Consider the following 19,510-nt stretch of genomic DNA (forward strand, 5'->3'; position numbering starts at 1 on the left):
TCCCCGGGCCTGCGCCCGCCGGGCCCAGGCCGGCCGCGGCGCCCGTTACCGTGAAGGGGGTGTCCTGCACGCTGCCCACGGAGTAGCCGTTGTCGCCGGGGTTCACGGCGCCGGTCAGCACCTGGTGCAGATGCATCGCGGCCCCGGCCCCGGCCCCGCCGCGCCGCCGGGACCCGGATGGCTCCGCGGGCGCGCGCGAGGGCCGGCAAGGGGGGAGCGGGAGGGGGGCGCGCGCGGCGGCGCACGCGCCGGGCAGCGCTCGGATCAGGTGAGGCGCGCGCGCGCGGGCACCGCCCTCTGCGCGCGCGGGGGGCGGGCCCGGCTGTGCGCGTGCCCGCGGGCGGGGCTGGGCTGGGCTGGGCTGGAGGGGGGGTTGTGAAGGGCGCGCGCGAGGCCGGTACGGTACGGGGGGGGGATGGGGGGTGGTCAGGAGTCGGTGCCGTGAGGAGCGAGGGCCGGCCCGGAGCGGGCACGGACGCGGCGGCGCCGGGAGGTGAGCGGGCCCCACTCGCCTCTCGGGCGGCAGGCACGGCTGCACGGCTGCCGCGGCGGAGATGCGGAGCACGGCCCGGGGCGGCGGGAGGCGTGTCCCGGGAGCGCGGCGGGCGGGGCGCCCAGGGGAAGCCTTGTCCTCAGCCCGGCAGGTGCGGGCGCGCTGCCGCACGGCTGCCGCTCGGTAGTTAGACGTACACATACACAAACACACACATCTGTGTATATATATAGTGCTTCTGAGGGTGGATTGGTTGGTTTCCTTAGAGAATCCTCTCGTTTGGTCATTTCCCAGAGAGCTTGGGATGCTCTCGGGAATGCACCAGCGTCGTTCCAGCGCTGCCCGCAGCGGGGCCGGGACCTGCCCGCAGTGAGGGGACTTTGGTTAACTTGTTCAGTTGAATTTCGTGCGCCTCACAGAAAACACGGCCAGGCTTTTGCTGCTTTGTTTGTAATAACCGCCAAACACTCTTGGAAACGAGTATGCCTTTAAAGCATACTGTCCTTCTCTGTCTCAGAGGTGTAGAGAACACTGGATCCTGGAAACATCTTGGAAGGGATTCTAAACTCTGACTGAGAGAATAAAAATACTCTGTGAGTTGTGTGTAATGAGATAAGGAAAATTCTCTGTTTTTCAGTCCTAGGTCAATAGAGTGGTCTCTCTGTCGTTAACAATTGAAGCTGCAAAGCTCCCACTCCTTTAAAGTCTATGGCAGTATTGCCTGAGTCAAGACTACAAGATTCACCTTACTTGTACTGCTTCTTAAAAGTGTACATCCCATACCACATGAATGAAATGCTGCTCGAAGTGTAGAGGAAATAAACACGAAGTCAAGTTACTTTGGGATGGAAAAAACATTCTTAAGAAAACACTTCAGATTTTGTCTACTTCCATGCTTGTTAGAGGCAATCCCTTTAAAAAGGCCACAGTGTCTCTAGCTGAGGTGAAAGGGAAAAAGGAAAAAAAGCATTTAGATCTTCAGTTGACCTGGTTAAATGTGAAAACACTATCTAATGTTCGTGTGCTTCATCTCACTATTCCATAACTTTTCCAATTGAAGGCTCTTCCACATAAGATATGTAATTTACAACTGATTTTTATTATGAGTGAGATTTTTTTTTTTTAAATTCCTGCAACAGGACTTAAAGGCAAAAAGTCCTTGGTGTGGCTTTTTTTTTTTTTTTTTTTGCTTAAGATATTTGTTTGTTTGTTTTAATGAGCAGAATGAAATCCAGCTAATGCCTAAAAAGGGCAGCTGGCTTTTGGACTGGCACCTGTAATGAACAGCGTGATCTAAAGGAAAGGGTTTTCCTGGTTGTGATGGCCTGAAGTCTTCACAGAAAGCTGAGTACCTGCATGATTGGTTCAGTCTTGCTAGGTACAGACATGATGAGGCAGACTTTTGGTTTTCAGTTCAGTTTTCCTGATGAGAGTAAGACTGACTGCAGCTCTTGTGGCTGAGTAAATGTGGCTACCTCTGTGCACAGAACTTTGAGCAAGAGTCAATCTGCAAGTCTCTGCAGATAAGGCCTCCACATTCTTCCTGAAAGCAAATATTTTCACCTGAGTTTTGCTGACAGAATGTTTTACCCACCTGAAATAATTCTTCCTTATTAGAGACTTAAATGCCTCACATTAAAGTAATTTTTTGTCTGTGTGACTGTGATTTCTATACCTGAGACCATGAAACACTCTCTTCCATGTACATATATATATATATATATATGCATATATAAGACATAAAATAATAGTGGAGATATGTAAGGGGCCTTCAATCTTTTAATTTCCCCTTTAATTATTGTTGCTTTATTCTTGTTGCTTTATTCTATGACTTTATTTTCTTTTTAGCTCTAAGCAAAAGTTCCTGCAGTCCTTCTGCTGGAGTCTGTTTGCCCAGGAATTCCCTATTTTGGCTTGACTTTGTGAGAAGAGAGCTTCCAGCGCCTCAGGACAGTGTCAGCTGCATGCAATCAGCAGGTCTGTTTAATTCATGCTAATAAGGTGCAGCTGGAGCTGCTTTAGGTGGTGTTTTAAGCAGGTGTTAGGAATGCTGGGAGTGCTTTGTTCCTGGCTTGGTCTGGCAGGATGAGTTGGGTGACCTCTCGAGGCTGTGGGTGACTGTGTCAGCTTTGCCTTTTGCTTCTCCAGGTCTAGAGGTATTACAAGGCTGAGGCTTCAGTCATCTTTTCTGCTGCTTCCAGAGAGAGAGGGAGGCAGAGGAAAGGGATCCAAATTTAGAGAGCAAACTCTGAACTACATGGGTGCTATGGAGAAATAACTGCTTCTGTTTGCTATAGGGAGCAGAATTTTCACTTAGCTAAGGAAAGTAAGCAGAAGTAAATATGTTTCTATATAGAAGCCATTATTATGTAAAAAAAAAAATTAACAACTTTTCTAGTTTTTCTTAGGGGTAAAAGCTAGGAGAAATGTCAGAAATTTCAAAAGGTTTCACAGTGAGGTCAGCTTAGAGAAAAAAAAAAAAAAGCACTTGTAAGAGGCATTATGCCAGATAAATATGTATGTGAGACTGCTTTTTATTGCGAAGGTGAAGTGCTGCCTTGGTATCTTGAAATTTGAAGAACATCCCCTGTTTCAGCCCCTTAGTTGGGTGTGTGGTTCTGAAAGCCTTTACCATTCCACAAGAAAGAGAGACTCTGAGCACTATATTTTTATGATTCTCTGAATATATTCCTCATGATTCTTAATGGTTATCTCAAATCTTCACTGGGTACACTTGAACAAAGTGTATTTTTCTCTCTTTAATAGCTACTTGTTGGTTTTTCTCTAGAACACAAATTCAGGTGTTAGCCTGGAGGAAATCCTGTACTTAAATCTATAAGTTGTGACATCTGTTCTCTGCTATTAATTTTTCAGCTGCAATGTGTTCTTTTTCTCCACCTTTGTTATTACTGCTTGAACAAGATTGTGTCCAGAATGATCTTAATATGTAAACTGTTGTTTATTTCTGTTGTTCATTCTCTGTGTGTTTCTCTAGAAGGCCTTAAAGGCATTCATTCACCTGAGAGGGGTGGTCATTTCTACTGTACTCTGGAAAGACCTTGCTACAACACAGCTTTTGCTTGTTCTTTTTGTTAAAGTTCGTGGTAACAGATAGTCTTGCTTCCCTAGGGGTATCTAAATGCTGAACACTTTTGGCAGTGCATATTTTGCACATATTTCCCTCTCTGCACCCTTCCTGTCTACAAATTTCCACAAACACAATTTTAAAGAAGAAAAAAAATAGGATTGAGTTACTTGGCAATTTTTCAGTTGTAGCTACTTAGATGTTAAGAAAATAGAGATGGAGTAAACATAAATTACTTCTAATAGTGATATATGGTATGACTGGATTTTATTGACAGGATTAAGTGTTAACTAGTTTTGTTGGCTGAATTTATTCGTGTGCTTGCTGTTAAATATGTGTCCTATAGAGATATTTAATGAACCTTTTATTGAATAAATGTGGTCAGAATAATTTTCAGAGCATTGGGATCCTAATATATAGTAGGTGGCACTGTTATTTCAATGTAAATATTTTTCTTCAAGCAGAATAGTTAGTGCTCTGCTCCCTTTCAGTTCTGTTCATTTGTGTATCCTGCCTTTCAATATGACTTCCAAACAACTGGAAAACAGAATCCCTCCAATGAAGTCACAAATGACCACGTGTAATTCATTCAAGTGCATTAGCTCATGCAGCATGTACTTTATCCTCCACTCTAAAAGATGACTTAATAGAATGACAAATTTTATTGTCAATTACACACTAATAACTTTGCTAATACATAAACAAGCATTCAGACTGAGTTTTCTCATGGCACTAGGTATTTATAAAAGATGTTTTATAACATAAACATGGCCCTTTCATTGGGGAACAAAAAACACAAAACAAATCCCAGATGCGTTCTGAGTCATATTCTATTCAGGATTTCAGCTCTTCATTTCAGAGGCAGATGTTTCTGTCCTTAAGGAGGTAATAAAAGGTGTTGCATGAATTTACAGAGCAAATTCCCACCCAGGAACTGGTGGACCCCAAAAGATGATTCCAGTTATAAATTTCTAATGACTGTTTTCAAGCGCAGTCAGGTCTTCAACACCAGCAGTTTCACAAGCATCACAGGAATAATGCTGCTGAAAAAGGCTTGTATTTAAATCCCCTTGTGAGAAACTTTAGCCAAAATATTTTGGGCTGACATATGAAAAGCTTCTTATGAGTTCAGATTTGTGGGTTTTTTTGGTAGCTCTTGTACTGGGCATTTCTTTAACTTCAAGGTGCCCTGTTATGGATGCCTTCTCACTTTTATAAGTGTTATTAAGAATCTGTAAGGGTGGGATTTTTCTCCTCTGCTCTTTTCTTTTAGCTTTCCATATGGTACTGTTCTTGAGTTTTCCTGGCACCTATATAGGCTGTTTTTGACACAACATGCAGATCTGCTTGTTTGCATGCTGTGGGCTTTTTGCCTAACGTTTTCTGCAGGTACCTGAATGCATCCTAATCCAACATTTTCAATACTCACTTTTGGTAAGACCTTAACTACCTTAAGGCTGTTGTAATGTTACCCATGGTTGTGAAGATTGTAGTATGGGTTTTTTAATTGGAGTAAAACCAACCAAGCTTGTAACATTATAGCTGTCAGTTTTGTTTCCTTTGAACGGATGATGCAAATAACACGTGCAATCATGTGCATTTAGCTGCTGAAAGTCACTGTGAGCCTCTTATTATATCTTCTGTTTGCAATATTAAAACCCGATAAATGCTGTCTTTAAAGGGATGTTTGCATTTGGTAAGGAAGAAGAGTGGAAAAAGTATCCACATTCTTTATTTGTTTTGTTCTTTAGATGCTCAGTGGAGGCTTTGGAAATCAACACCTCATGTTGAGTACTTAGCTAGGTCTTCCAAAGTGCCCCCTGAAACGTCTCACTGTTTTCCTGTCTGTGCAGGGAATGCATTACAAAAAGAAGTGTGCAAAATAAGATTGAATTTGCCCCCTGTGCAACATGTGACAGGTGTAACTGAAGCGCTCTGTGCCGGTTGTTGGGTTTAGTTTGGTATTTTGAGGCTCTAATCATTAACTCTGAAGTACTCCTGTCTCTTGCATAAACTCTCAAGCTGAACAATTGCTAATTAACTCAATGGCATTTTCTTGTGCTGAGCTCAGCAGTGCAATTTATCTCTATGGGCTGAGGCTTGGGCGATATGAATGTGTTTGCTGTGGGTAATTTGGAGACCACAAGTATTTTATTTGCTTTATGCATTTCCAGGCAGTCTGTCAGGACAGATATGAATCACTTGAAGTGAAGCAGTTATCAATATTCCAGCTCGCTATCATAACTCTGAGGCATCTCCTCAGCTTTTCTTAGTGTGGAAATTTGAGATGTTGAGGGAGTTTCTTATGGCTAATTGACTAAATTGACTGGGGATATAAACCAGACCACATAGTTAATAGTAACTGGGGCTGTGTGAAAGTCTGATATCCTCCACATCTTCCACCTCCCAATGTTGAAAATACAGTGTCTTCTGGAAAATGGAAAATTAAAAATATTTTTAAAATTCCATACATCCCCCACTGCAATTTGACAGCCTTGCAGCTGATCTTGGTTTAACACCTGCTCATAATTTGTGTCCATAGAAAAGCCTTTGAAAATTTCTTGCAATAGTACATAAAGAGCATTTTAAAATACCTTAATATTTAAGGTATATGCTGTATTCTAAAAATGGCATCTATGGAGAATAGCTTGAGAACAAAGTGCTATCTATGTATTCAGTTCCTAAAATAAATAATGAATCATGTAAGGTTTCTCAGAGGTAGCAGTAACTTTGACAGGTGATATGCAAAGCTCTATCAGCTTCATAGTTTCAAACTGGTGACTAAATTATTTGGGATTTGTATTACTTGTAATAAATAATGAAAAGCAAGTAACTGTTGACAATAAACATTTTCTGAAGACGATTATATGTGCAACAACTAAGTTTTATGTAACTTCTCTCCAGAGAGAGGTCTGTAGAGTTTTCTAACTGGAGCCTTTCAGTGCAGTTGAGGATTGTTGTTTCCTGTGTCAACACATCGGATCAAACTGATCTGCAGGATGCTGCAGTACATGTAAAAGAGAAATTTGTGTGACTCTTCATATTATATAGTACTGAGAATCTCTAGGGTTATTTTGGGATGTGAACTGTGTGTTCTGCTCTTGCAGACCATGCTGAGATTGTAATAAAGATGTGTGCTTGTGGAAGACATTCTCTTCATCCTACAGCTGCATGCAGGATATGAGAAGTGAATGTAATGCTGGCCATGGTTAATTATGTTCTGCAACAAATACACTGCAAGTGCTCTCTGCTATCCAGTCATATACCTTCGGGCAAAATAAAGGGTGAAATCTGGGCCTAAATAAGCAAATAATTTTGCCAGTGAATTGATTGCTGGGAAGAGTACAGGTTTTCTTAAATTTATGTATATTTCCTTGAGATTTTTTTGTGCTTTCCGGATTCATGTCCCACCCTCCCATTGCCTTCCCTTTTCCCCCTGTCTCCCTAAGCTCCAGAATTCCCTAACTCAGTTTAAACAAATGCTGAAGTCCCTTCTATATATTGAGGAAGTTCTGGACAGCATAAAGAAGAGAGTTTATTTAGGCACCCACTGTTGGTAAAACTGTGGTGAAAGTCTGGCCCAGGAGAGGAATGGATGTCAGTGCCTGCAGTTAGTGGAAGTGATGCTGTTAAAGAGAATGTTGATGTCACAAGGTCTGTGGCAGGGCAGTATGAAGGGGACTAAGGAGGTGGCAGCCATGGACAGGCTTTATTCACTGCACTCACATCTCACCTCATCTCACAGAAGGGGCTCCTCTTGTTCCACCAGCCTAAAGCATAGACCAGCTGGTTTTTATGACCTCAGCGTTTTTTTGTCTAACCTAGACCGGCTGAATTTGGGTTATCTGCTTTGCCTGAAAAGCAGAGGGCAGTGTTAATTTTGTGATTGTTGAAGGAGTGATGAAAAAGCTGGCTGTTCATCACGTACGATACAGGGAGAAGCCAGACCTGAGCACTAAGTACTCTCAAATGGTAGGTGCTGAGCACCTCTGCCAGGTAGCAATGTGTCCATGTGTTGTGAGGGTGTGCACAGGAATAAATGAGTTAAATGGTGGTGGTATTTGCCAGCAGCGTGATATGGAAATGCTGCCCACTGCATCACACAGATCTGCTACCATCTGTTCACAGAGATTTGCTACATTAAGAGAAGCAGAAAATGGTATCATTTTGCTTATGTTAAAACTTGTGGGAAAACTTTCTTTTGTTTTTTTCTCTGGATGTTTATTATCTCTGAATTCAGGTCATGTCTTTATTCACAGTTCTTTGATATTCCATGGATATTGCAAATTTAGGTGAAGGAGCTTCTGCTAAGTAAATAATACTTTTTTCTATATCTCATCAACATTGGTTTTTTAAAATTTTTCCTCAATTCCAGCAAATGCGTAATTGCAGTAATTAAGGCAGCAGGACAAGCACTTTATGTGGATCATAGAGTATTTTTTATATCTTATTGATGAGGTAACCACAAGGGATCATTTCAGAATAACCTTGTAGTCATTGTTATCAGTCTGTATTTTCATCTTTAGTGTTAAGCAGATCAAATAGAGTAATTACAATTTCTGTTGTGTTTGTTAGTGATGGGTGTTTGCAGTTATTCTTGGCCAAATAACCTATTTAAAACATTTTTATTTTGAGTACTGGCTGGGCAACCCAAGTAAGTCTGTGGTGTGGTCTGTTTGTAGACGGTCTCAGACTTGGTGTCAGACACTATTGCAAAGAGCTGTTTGGGCACCAGCTGTGCTGGGCTACTGAACTGTCACACCTTAAAAAAGATCTAAAAGATCTCATGCACAGTGTGTGATATCTGTAAGAATTAGATTCTGATTTTCAAATGCTCTCTGATTTTTCTCTATTCTGATGCTTCTTTGTGCCTTGTTAATCTGTTTTGAAGTCATCAGCTTTCACTTAGCTAGAGAATCTGTCAGTATTTTGCTGGCAATGAGAAGAATAGTTGGTACATCTGACCTTCTGCCTGTTCTTTCTGGGGATCCATGGAGGAGGAGACACCCAGGATGAACTTCTGTCTGTTCCAACAGTTTTTTACTGGTAAGAAAACACCATGGTACAACTTCTGTTCCTGAAAGCAGTGGATTAGGTAAACCTTGGGTTTGGCCTGCTTTGTGGCAAAGTAATGCTTACAAGCTCAAAAGCAGCAAAGTGGTTTCCATTTGGTTCTGGTACTGGGCCTGGTTCCAACACAAAGATTAATTATTTCCATTATGTCTTGGTACTAAATAAATGCGTATAATGTTGAAAAGGAGAGATGCTTAGGAGAGTTGGATCAGCACTACAAATGATTGGATTGTTTGGTCTTGCCATCCCCAAGAAAGGCTGTAGATATAAATCATCTACTTTGCAGTCTATTTATTATGGTTTGTACAGCTTAATTTGATGCTTGGGTGCTTAGACCTCTAGCACCAGTGTAAATTCTCCATTTGTGCAGTTGTACTAATGCAAGAAGGTAAATTTACAGACCTGGCTGTTGAGTGGAATCTCTCTTCTGAAGAAAATGGAACCATTTTATAGAGAAATAAACCAGAACAACTATTGAACAGGAATTCAAAACCTCAAAGAATTGTGAAATAATAATTATTTTTATTATTTTGAATACTAGATGCTGAACTGTTTGAAATGTAATTTCCTCCCACTCCCAAAAGTGGGTAACTTAGGAAACCTGGGATCTGATGCTGGAAAAACACCAGGAATACTTTCCACTTCCAACTGCAGTGACTAAAATGAACTCTAATACTTCTTTTAATTCATGAAAGATGTTTATGGGTTTATATCTTTTGCATTATAGAACCCAAAGGCCTAAGGGAATTATGGTGTTATATGCATTTTTGTGTGGTCATTTTACAGGCCTGTTCACCTGGCAATACAATTTATAATTTTTTGGTAGTAAAAGACATATTTCTAATGTATGTATAATTTGTCAATGCACTTTAAAAACATATCTGCAATAGGACTCCATTTTAAAACTCCTGTCTCTTGACTGCTCCAGCTCCCAAGGAACAGAGTGGCTGAATGTTGTTGGCTTTTTCTCTTGTTTCCAGCTGAGTGAAACTGAACAGATGGGAGTGGGAGAAAAAATGACGAGCCAGTGCAGACAGTGTGAATAATTTGTTAGGTTTTGGTGTTTTTTATTTTTTATTTTTCTTTTTAATTTGCAAGGACAGTGCATTTATTGCAAAAAGCAGCAAAAATATGCAGGTGTGTTTGGAACGTTGTTTTTCCATAGCTCAGAAATTTCTTCAGTTGCTACCTGGATGTAGAGGGAAGGGAAAAAGTCTTTGGTACTGTATTTAGCAAGGGTTGTATCCACAGGGTAGTACAACCACCAGAGTTTCAGAGCTCTGCCAGATGGCGTTAGCTGTGAGTAAGTTCTGTGATTCATTTGGTAAAATATTTGTCATGGCAACAGAGGAGCCTCTGACTCATTGGTCCAGTCAGTGGTAGAAACCACCACTGGTCTCACCAGATGTGAAGCTGGACATAAGAAATACCTCATTAAGCTTTTTAGGCTGGTTACTTTGCTCAGTGAGCTGTAATTGAAAATTCTTTTCCCTTGTTTTTCCATCTCAGAGTTCAGCAGACCTTATGTTTTTGATTTCAAATACCTAACATGTCTCCTAAAAAAAAAAAATCACTAAATTTTTCTTTATCTTATTATTACGGTAACTGATCAAAGGAGAATTTAACTTTCATTAAATCCTCTCCTCTCCATAACTAAACAAGCAGCAGGAAGATTAGCCTAGGAATGGAATATCTACTAGAAGAATCAAAAGGAAGGGGTGGAGGCTGGAAAAATGCTGGATTCTTTTCCTCTACTAACTCTTAGAGAACAAGATGTGCAAGGTGGTATTCTGACAATTTGTGCTAGCCAAAACACCCACAAACCAGCCTTTTTGTGTGCTTAATTCTCAGTTATTCTGTTCGCAAACATTTATTCTTCAATTTCTATGTTAGTGTCCCAAAATTTTTATCTGCCTCTCCTTGCTAGTAATTAGTAAGTAGTAATCTTGTAAAATAGATCAGAATAACTTCCCAAGGAATGCTTTGGTAGCTTTGTTGGAAAAATGACTAAGCGTCCTCAGAGGCAACCTCACATAACATTGTTTCAGGAAGGACTTTTACTGACAGAATGGATGTCTAGAGAGACACAGCAGAAGCCTTTGAGACATTTTATAAGCTTTTTTAAGTTAAAGGAAATATCTAGGGACATAGATGGCTGCAGACCCTCTCCCCTCCCATCCATAACAGTGAAAGAGTATGATACCCATAGAATATACAAGGGTCTTGCATCTTAAATAGTCAGAATCACTTTTTAGGAATTGGGCTTCCTATATTGAAAACTTGCTATTCTCAAGAGGGAGACAAGATCTTCAGCTTTCTCTATTAGTACAAGTCAGGCTTTTAGCTCTCTTTCTTTCCAGAAGTATGTGATTTTTTGCTCTTTTGGAATGGACTGATGCCAGAGAGCCTTCAATTTTGAAGCCTTTTTTCTGATCCCAGAGGATCATCTTTCATACACTAAGGAAGAAAAGTGTATTTGTAAAGAACCTGTACCACAGTGAATTTTAGGACTTTAGTGGATGTGCAGTGGTACCACTTTGTTGTATTTGATTGAGCTCTGCTTACATCACTTTGGGATCATTCCCCATCTCCTAGAAATGCCATTCAAATATCTATCTCTGTTTTCTTTATACATACATATATATCTCTTCCTCTTTGATAGAAACATAGCCAACATACTATCATGGCTAATGAAAAACATAAGTATGGACAAAATTGCAGGATAACTTTGTTAACTTACCTGTGCTTTATTTTGACCAAACTGCTTCTGTTTGTGTCATCTTGCAAGGTTTCTTGGAGTGAGGGACACGTGCTGGATGTTCCAGTGTCATGGCACTGTGGCAGGGGAAGCAGTAACATTCAGAAATGGTTGGTGTACACATACTTTACATTTGTGTTGCTCTGACCCTACCATGTTGCATGTCTGCCATCAGCTGTTAAAATGAAATCACAGAATAGGAGAGGAAAGGGAACGAAATATTCTGTCTCCTCTCGGTCAGCATGTAGCTTTCATGTGGATGGGACTACTTTGGAATGATGTATGGGACAAATGGAGCTGCTGGTGATGACATAAAACTACACTGAGGTGCATTGTTGCGAGCATAACATTCTTTTTATGTCTTATGCTTAAAGTATCATTAGAATGATTGTGAAAAATAAGTAAAAAATTGATTCATTTAAAATAATAATCAGTTTTCAAGAATCAAGGAAATGGGTGATGCTCTACTTTTTTCAGACTGAACAGATCAAAGGGAATAAAAATCAGAATTACTAATGAGAAAAGGAAGTCCTTAAACTGCAATGATAAACTTGATCTCAGTAGTTTTATATTTGAAGTGATGTTTTCACAGCTGATCCTTCCAATTCAGAAACAAAGGATTTATTTAGTATTGCACTTGGAAAACTGAATGTTAAATACAGTTCTATTCTGGCAGAAACTATATCCTTTTTTATAGTGGAAACAATTTTAAAAGGTTGATTTTTTTTTTTGTCCTGAGTGATTTATCATTTGTCAAGTGATTAGAAAGCTGACAACCTGACACTTGAAAAAGTCCTTTCCTAAACCTGATGAAAGGAAATCCTTTTAATTACTTTGCTCTATTCAGACTAAAATAGAGCTTTGCTAGTGGAAAGCTAATTTACTGGCAGCAAAAAAAGAACTAGTTTATAGAACCTCACCTCTAAGCCTCATTTACAGATCAACCCTACAGAAATACAAAGCACAATGAATAGTTCTTGTCAGTGTTGGATTTTAGTATCAGTTGATAAAATATGATAACAAAGGATCTCTTGATTTTCACCCTAGGAGCACATTAGTCTTTGTTGTTCTATTTGACACCAATTAATTAGGTTGTTCTGTTCTCAGAATGACTGCCTAGAAACAGTTGCTTTCATGTATTGTTGTTCTGTGGCAGGATTTTGTTGCTTGCTAAATTGAATCCTTTTCAGTCAGAGTTGAGGCAGAGATAGTATTGATTCTCAGGAAAACACAGGCCTCCTGAGAGTCTGTACTCCCACTTAGTCATCTGCTTAAATTTAATGCTGGCCCTAAATATGTGGGTATTTTATGAAGGCTTGGGGATTGCGAAAGCATGTGGCAGTAATTCCAGGAGAAAATACGTGGGAAATTCAATAACATGCTGTGTTTTTTGTAGAGTGTTAGTGACACCCAGTGGTTTCATTTGGTCATGGACTAATACACATTAAAAAGTTTAGAATAAACTTAGAAAAAATCCTTTAAAAACTGGAGGTCAGAGGACACAAGAAAAACCTGTGGGAGTCTGTGGGTCTTTGTCTGGTATATCTGCTGGCTCTACTTCAGGTTCCAAAGTTTAAGTAAGCTTAAATAATGGGAATGAAGGGGGAAAAGTACACTTCAAAGTTGTCATGAAATGGTTCTCATTTTATCAGGGACGTAATGACAACGGAGAAAGAAGGAAAATTATTTAATTTCTCACAGCAAAAATTTTTTACTTTCTCTTTGCTACCTCCTCTGTTTATCTGACATTATTTTAAAATAGTACACTGTATTAATGTATGATTTATTCTTCTCTTCTACTGTGGCTTAGGTAACTCTTTACAGAAAGCTTCATTGCTGTTTTAGTCTATTTTCATTGCCCCCTTAATTGGTTTGCTAGAACTTGGTTAGTTGTTTTGCAAATACATTTAGCAACTGATAAATGTTTGCAATGTGTTTTGAAATTATAGCTCATAAATTGTCTTCATGTGTTAACTTTTGCCTCATTCACAAGCAAAACCTGTTCCTGAAGCCTGTCTTAATGATTATTAATCTTCATCGTCCTTAGGATTAATTATTTTTATTCATACTGTAGCAGGAGATCTGAGCATTTGTACAAAACCTTAAAATTACTGTCCTAAATACAGATGGTCACAAGGACAGTTATTCCAGCAGAGGACACAGAAAGGCCAGACAGCAGGACTTTGTACCCCAGTGACACCAAGACGACATATTCTTACCAGGACTCTTCTGAACTTTGGAAAGTCGAAGGAAGAAAGGGAAGGATGATTTGGGGTGGGAGTGTGAGTTGGAAGGTAACCTAATTCATATTGAAATTTAGCTTCTGATCCTATCTATGTTCAGCCAGGGGATGATTTAAACTTTAGGTTTTATGAGGGAAATTCAGGTTCAGTTTCTTACTTTTAATTGCAACCTGTACAGTTCTAAATATATCTGCTCATGATGTGTAACATGGTGATATCAGTGTTTCCCAGGCATTGAGAATAAATAGATTAAAGCCTGGAGACAGCATGGAGCCAGGGCAGTGCAGTGTGCACATGCTTGATTTGGTGGACCTAAGCTGTGCCTTCTTTCTCACTGAGAAAGGAAAATAAATCTTTTAGTGATGGGGGATAAGGAGTGGCTTTATGGAAGAGAGAGAATGTTTTCATTGATTTTCATCAGGATAAAATGCCCCTATTGTTAGGGAAGACTTGCCTAGTAGTATGCTAGTCCCTTTTTAGGAGATGCTAAGGGCAATCTCACAGACCATGGCTGCATTTTTCAGCATCTGCTTCATAAGAGATGATGTTATGAAGGGGGTGATTTCAGTCTTGGCATGGGCAGCAAAATGCACTGGCCACAAAGTAGAAGGCCACTCAAATCTCAAAGCTTGTCTCTCAAGCACATAGTATCTATAGCCCTTACTGTCCATTTCTGCATAATATTGATCAATTTAGAACAAGTAATATTTCCATTTAGACAGGCTACTACCTTGCTTTATGATTGCAGAGGAGAATCCATGAAATTGAAATGAGACCAGTAGGGGATTGATTTTTCTTATATCTGTCTAGCTTTATCAAGGCTTGAGCTGAAATATTCAAATATCGTGTTTTTTTCAGATTCATACCTTTAAGTATGAATATATTTATCATGTCTCCCAGAGAAATGAATAATACCAAGAGCTATTTAATCATGAGCATGGAGATTGCTCTGCAGATTGCAGTGCTCTGACAGTGCCAGTCAACATGGAATAAGAAAAATTGTGCTGGGAAGCAAGGTGTCAGAGTCATAGTTACTTACAAAGCAGTAAACATATCCCATACTTTCCAAACAACACAAACAGAGATATGAATAGAAAGAAGCAACACCATCTGTTGTTATTAATTAAATTTAGAAACGCAAAATTTAATTTTTAATTTGTAGTTATTTGTGATATCTGGTACATCTCACATATTATCAATACTGGGATCCAGCCTTGTCAGGGAGACTAGAATTAGGAATATTCTGAAGGTGGCTGAGTTATTTAATCCTCTTTCACTTTGAAAGAGCATATCTTCAGTTAGGCTATGAAAGCTGATGGACAGTCACAGTCTGTCAGCTCCAAACCTCTAAAACCTCTCAAGCTTAAATCTATTCTGTGTTTTAGCAGTTCTTGGTATAGTTGCACAATGTGTTTTGTTTTGCTGCCATCTAAAATCAAGCTGCTATCAGCTGCACTTGTGAAGGTGTGACATGTGTCTGTGTTCCAGGGAGGCAGCATCCACACAGGTGTGATGGAGCCTTTCTTTGCCATAGACACAGCCTTAGGCTATCAGCCTGGAGCTTACAAATGTGAGGACTCCTGTGCACAACAGGAATTTTAGTGAAAAAGATGGTGCTGTGTGGGAGACGGCCTAAATACAAGAGATGAAGGAGAGGAAGATCAAGTGCTACAGCATGGCTGTGCACCTCAGCTGGATAAAGCAATGGTGCTGTAGTGACACTACAGGCCTCTGTCACCCAGTGTGACAATTCTTGGTGTTACAAAGACAGTCAGTGCTTTCGTTGTGTACAAATTTCATCTGATTGCCAAATCTTTCAAGGGAGACCTCTCTATGGAATATAAATTAAATATCTGCCTGCTGTTGATCACTTGAAGTCACCAGAAGAGTGTATGGATGTCTGGAGGCCCACTGGTTTTGTGGGATTAAATGTTTTTGCCTTATCCAATGGCTGAGTGCAGGTTTGTGCTGAGAAGGATCAAGGCAGAGCTTGGATGGGAGCACAGGTTTCAGTTCAGGCAGCACAGACTTACTGCCATTAATGAAATAACAGGTTTGCTCTGGCTGATTGTGTGTGCAATTTCTAAGTTTAAATTGGATTTTAATGCCTCTAAATAAGAGCCTTTCTCTTCTCAAATCATGACTGATAAGAAAAATTTAAATAAACTGACAAAGGAATTTCTTCTTTTGCATGGAAAACCTTCAGCTGAGATGTATTTAAAATTCTTGGCTAGTGTCAGTGCTCTGGATGGATGAAATGTGGGTAAGAGACTTTTGATGACTGAATCCACACTCACAGAAGCCAGTGGTAAAAAATACAGGAACATGAGTGTGAAGAGGAACAACTGCGAGGAGGAGCAGGCATCTTCAACAGCACCTCTGCAACAGTTTTTATTTAAAATAGAAACACATCTGAGTGGTGTAGTCTGAATAACTTTTTATAAGGAGCTTATGGGTTATTTCTAGAATTTTTTCATCTCTACCAATATTTTAAGTCTTAACTAATGAGCAATCAGAACATAATTTGTAAGTGTTGTTGCTTTTTTTGTAGTCCAATTCAGACATAGGCACAGCCAGCAGAGATGATGAAGCTGGTACTGAGGATCCAATTTTCAAGCAGTGATGTCTCTGTAGGGAGGTGTTTGCATTTCTTGGCACTAGCAGACAGATAAAGAAAATGGCTGAGGCAGTGAGGAGGGTTTTTTCCTTTGGCCAGATTTCATTTTTGGATATAGGGAATCTCTGAAAAAATTCAGCCCCACGCTTAAGAATATTATGCATATAAGAAATGTGGTATGTAAATCAAATGGGTGGAGTTGTTCTGCTGGGTTGGAGCAAATGCAGCAGAGTCTATTCAATTGGAATTCTAAACAGCTGCTTGGTCTTGCATAGGACATTTCTATTTGTTATTTCTGCCTTCAGATACACCAGATTCCAGTCCTTATTGTATGAAGAAGAAACACACATGTGCATGGAATATGGATTGGTTGCCTTTATTTGAAACTATTTTTCTTATCACTCTGCACTCAGAAAAATAAATCATACTGCCAAGGGGCAAGTTAGGTAACAATTACAGCATATTAAAGGGAGGAGAATGAAAAGCACACAATTCTTGATCAATCTTTAGACTCACATATTTGTTCAAATATTCATTCGTTATTCACAATTAATAGTTGCTCAATAATATTCAGTGGGAACAATTCAGGAAAAAATGGTTTAAACTGAGTCAAGTATTTCTTCATTACAAATAATATCCTTAATTTCTGATGTATTAGAAACTGTTTCACAGCATAACAGTCACTGTTAGACATTTCTTAAGTATTTATTTACATTTAACACACATTTCTCTAAGTGAATAAGCGTGTTGAGTTACCAAATTACAGCACGATAAGTTACAAAATTAATATTTTTAAAAGAAATATTACCTTTTAAAAAACACAGCAGTCATTTCAAAATAAATACGCAGTGATGACATTAAAAATAAAAATCAACCTCAAGACTTAGATGTGAAATAGTCTTTAAAAAAAAGAATTCCGAAGCTGTTCATGCATACACAATCTCCTACAGGAGCTAATAATTATGCAATAAACCCTACTGCTTGTTCTGAATTTCTTCTGTGCACGTTATGAGAAGAAAATATATGAGATTTAGACAAGTGCATAGTTACAGATTTACCCAGCCTAGGAGTAGGAGCTGAGTGCACAGGTACTTTTATGGAGAAAAATATTTCCAGATTTGAAAATGTAACATAGAAACCAAAATGATGGGAATTACAATTAAGGTAACTTTGATAGCTATTCTGCTATTAAGTAACTGAGATTCAGCAGATAATTTGTTTTGTGTGTATTGTATTTTAAAATTTTTACTGAAACTCTTGAAAAGTACTTATTGTTAGAACAAAATCTATTAATGTGGTGTATTTTTATAGCACATTCTATCACATCTTACAGTGATATTAGGAAAAAACTCAGCAGCTATTTTTATATTGGACCTCAATCCAAAGACTATTTAAATAAAAAAGATTGATTAATCATTTGATAGGACTCTTTTATAATTTAATTTTTGGCATCACCCCAGAATTTTTTAAAAGCTCTAAAAATATTGTTTCACAAAAGCTGTAAGTGAAATGCACATTTGAATTATTACTTCTTTGAATTGCAGGGCAGCCACTATAACGTTCCCTGGAGAAGAATCGTACTTGCAATAGAGGGCTAATATAGGTTTGCTAAATGGATTAAACTTCTTATAACTGATAGCTGTTTTATGTCCTCCAAAAAAGAATCCTTGGAAAAAAGAGCCCAAGTTGAAGTCACCATCCCTTTTTAATTTGGAAGTCGCTTGGCCATGCTTTAAGGTAAACCCTGTAAAAAGGGTTGTCTGCAGGAAATGTTCAGATTACTTGGGTGGACCTCTGTTCTATTTATGCAATCTGAAAAAGGTTGGTCTAAAGGAAAATTGATTTTACTTTTAAAAATGACAAAACTTGGATGCAATATAGGGGAACAAGGTGAGCAATGAAAAAGAAATGAAAATCATCAGAGTAGTTCATTTAGAGAAGTAGCTTTTTGGGTTTGGGTTTTTTCTTGTGAAATCTGTTAGGTCACTGTAGCTGACAGACCCTGTGTGGTGACTTAGAGGGAAATGTAGGCAATGCCTAGGCCAGTCCTGTTTTTCAGGTACTGTTTCAAAGTACCCTTTATGTTCTTGGGTTTAATCACATTTTGGTCAAAAACATGGCAGTTTTGCCAAAGCACTAACATTGTTTAATGAGTTCTGATTCCTGTTCTAACACTTGAGCAAATCTCAGATCATTTGGAAAAAAGGATACTGCCCTGAAGAGCAGCTATGGAAACTTCTTTTGGCATTTTAAAGTGGCAGAAAATACTTTATTTTCTTATAGTCTTTAAATTAAATCTGTTGAATTCTAACCCCTAAGCTGCTGCATAGCTGGGACTTGCTCTGAAACAGCTCTGCAGAAGTATCCTCTGCTCAGAGGTGTCTGTTTTTAACACTGTGCAGCTGTGTGTGAGACTTGCAGGGTAATTTGTTTCCTATTCCTCCCTGGTTTGGTTACTTTGCATGTTTCTGTTGATGTTATCTCAGTTTTCAGATCTCCTTCATTAATTTTTAAGTTCCCCTGCCTATTGTTTCTGAGTTGAATGAGTTTGTGAATACTTTTTCATTTGGTTTTGTTTCCTGTTTCAGTCTATCATACATCCTATACTCATCAGATTGAAACTCATGTTTAAGAGCCATTACCTGGACTAGAAAGTACTAATTGCAAAGGTGCCAATATTCTTGGGTGTTCTCAGGGACTTCTCCAGTATTGCCTGTGTTTGTTGTGGTGGTGATGTTTGCCAGTCTTCAGAACTGCTTACTTTGTGTACCTTGCGAGGATCTTCCACTTGCAAGAGAAAATCAGTGATTCAGACAGGTTTAAAATGCAATTTTGTAGTATTTAATGGCTATTGCTAGAATAGAAGCTTTTTCCTTTTAAGGCTTCTGGAGCAGAGATGAGCTGTTTTACCTGACTTCAGCTGAACAGGATTTCTACACTAGATGCTGGTTGTCATTCCCCAAGGGTCCCTGTAGTGTGGACTAGAAAGCTATTGGAATGGCTGGCACACCCAGTCAGTCCATCCTGTCAGGCTGTTTGCTGCGGTGGCCCTGGAGCTGAACCCAGCCCTGGTCAGGGGCAGGCAGGGAGTGCCAGCCCCAGTGGGCAGCACTGACAGAGCCCTGCAGGATGGACATGGGCTGAAGAGCCCAGCACCTCATACATGCTGGATGCTTCACAGACTGAGCAATGCTTGGGGGCACAATGAGATTTGGGCTCCCTGAGTGGGACAGTTTTGTCT

The 19,510-nt window shown here is 39.5% G+C and overlaps 1 protein-coding gene across 2 annotated transcripts in view; it reads right to left on the minus strand.

Annotated features, from left to right (window-relative positions):
• DMXL2 (Dmx like 2) overlaps nucleotides 1-176 on the minus strand; it is a 47,529-nt gene extending 47,353 nt beyond the window's left edge. For both annotated transcript variants that reach the window (XM_063169704.1, XM_063169703.1), the window contains exon 1: nucleotides 50-176. In XM_063169704.1, the coding sequence (XP_063025774.1) occupies nucleotides 50-136 (87 nt within the window). In that variant the 5' untranslated portion in view covers nucleotides 137-176. The remainder of the gene's footprint in view (nucleotides 1-49) is intronic.
• Nucleotides 177-19,510: the final 19,334 nt, after the last annotated feature.

The sequence above is a fragment of the Melospiza melodia genome, chromosome 15 (assembly GCF_035770615.1).
Source record: "Melospiza melodia melodia isolate bMelMel2 chromosome 15, bMelMel2.pri, whole genome shotgun sequence".
Lineage (NCBI taxonomy): Eukaryota > Metazoa > Chordata > Aves > Passeriformes > Passerellidae > Melospiza > Melospiza melodia.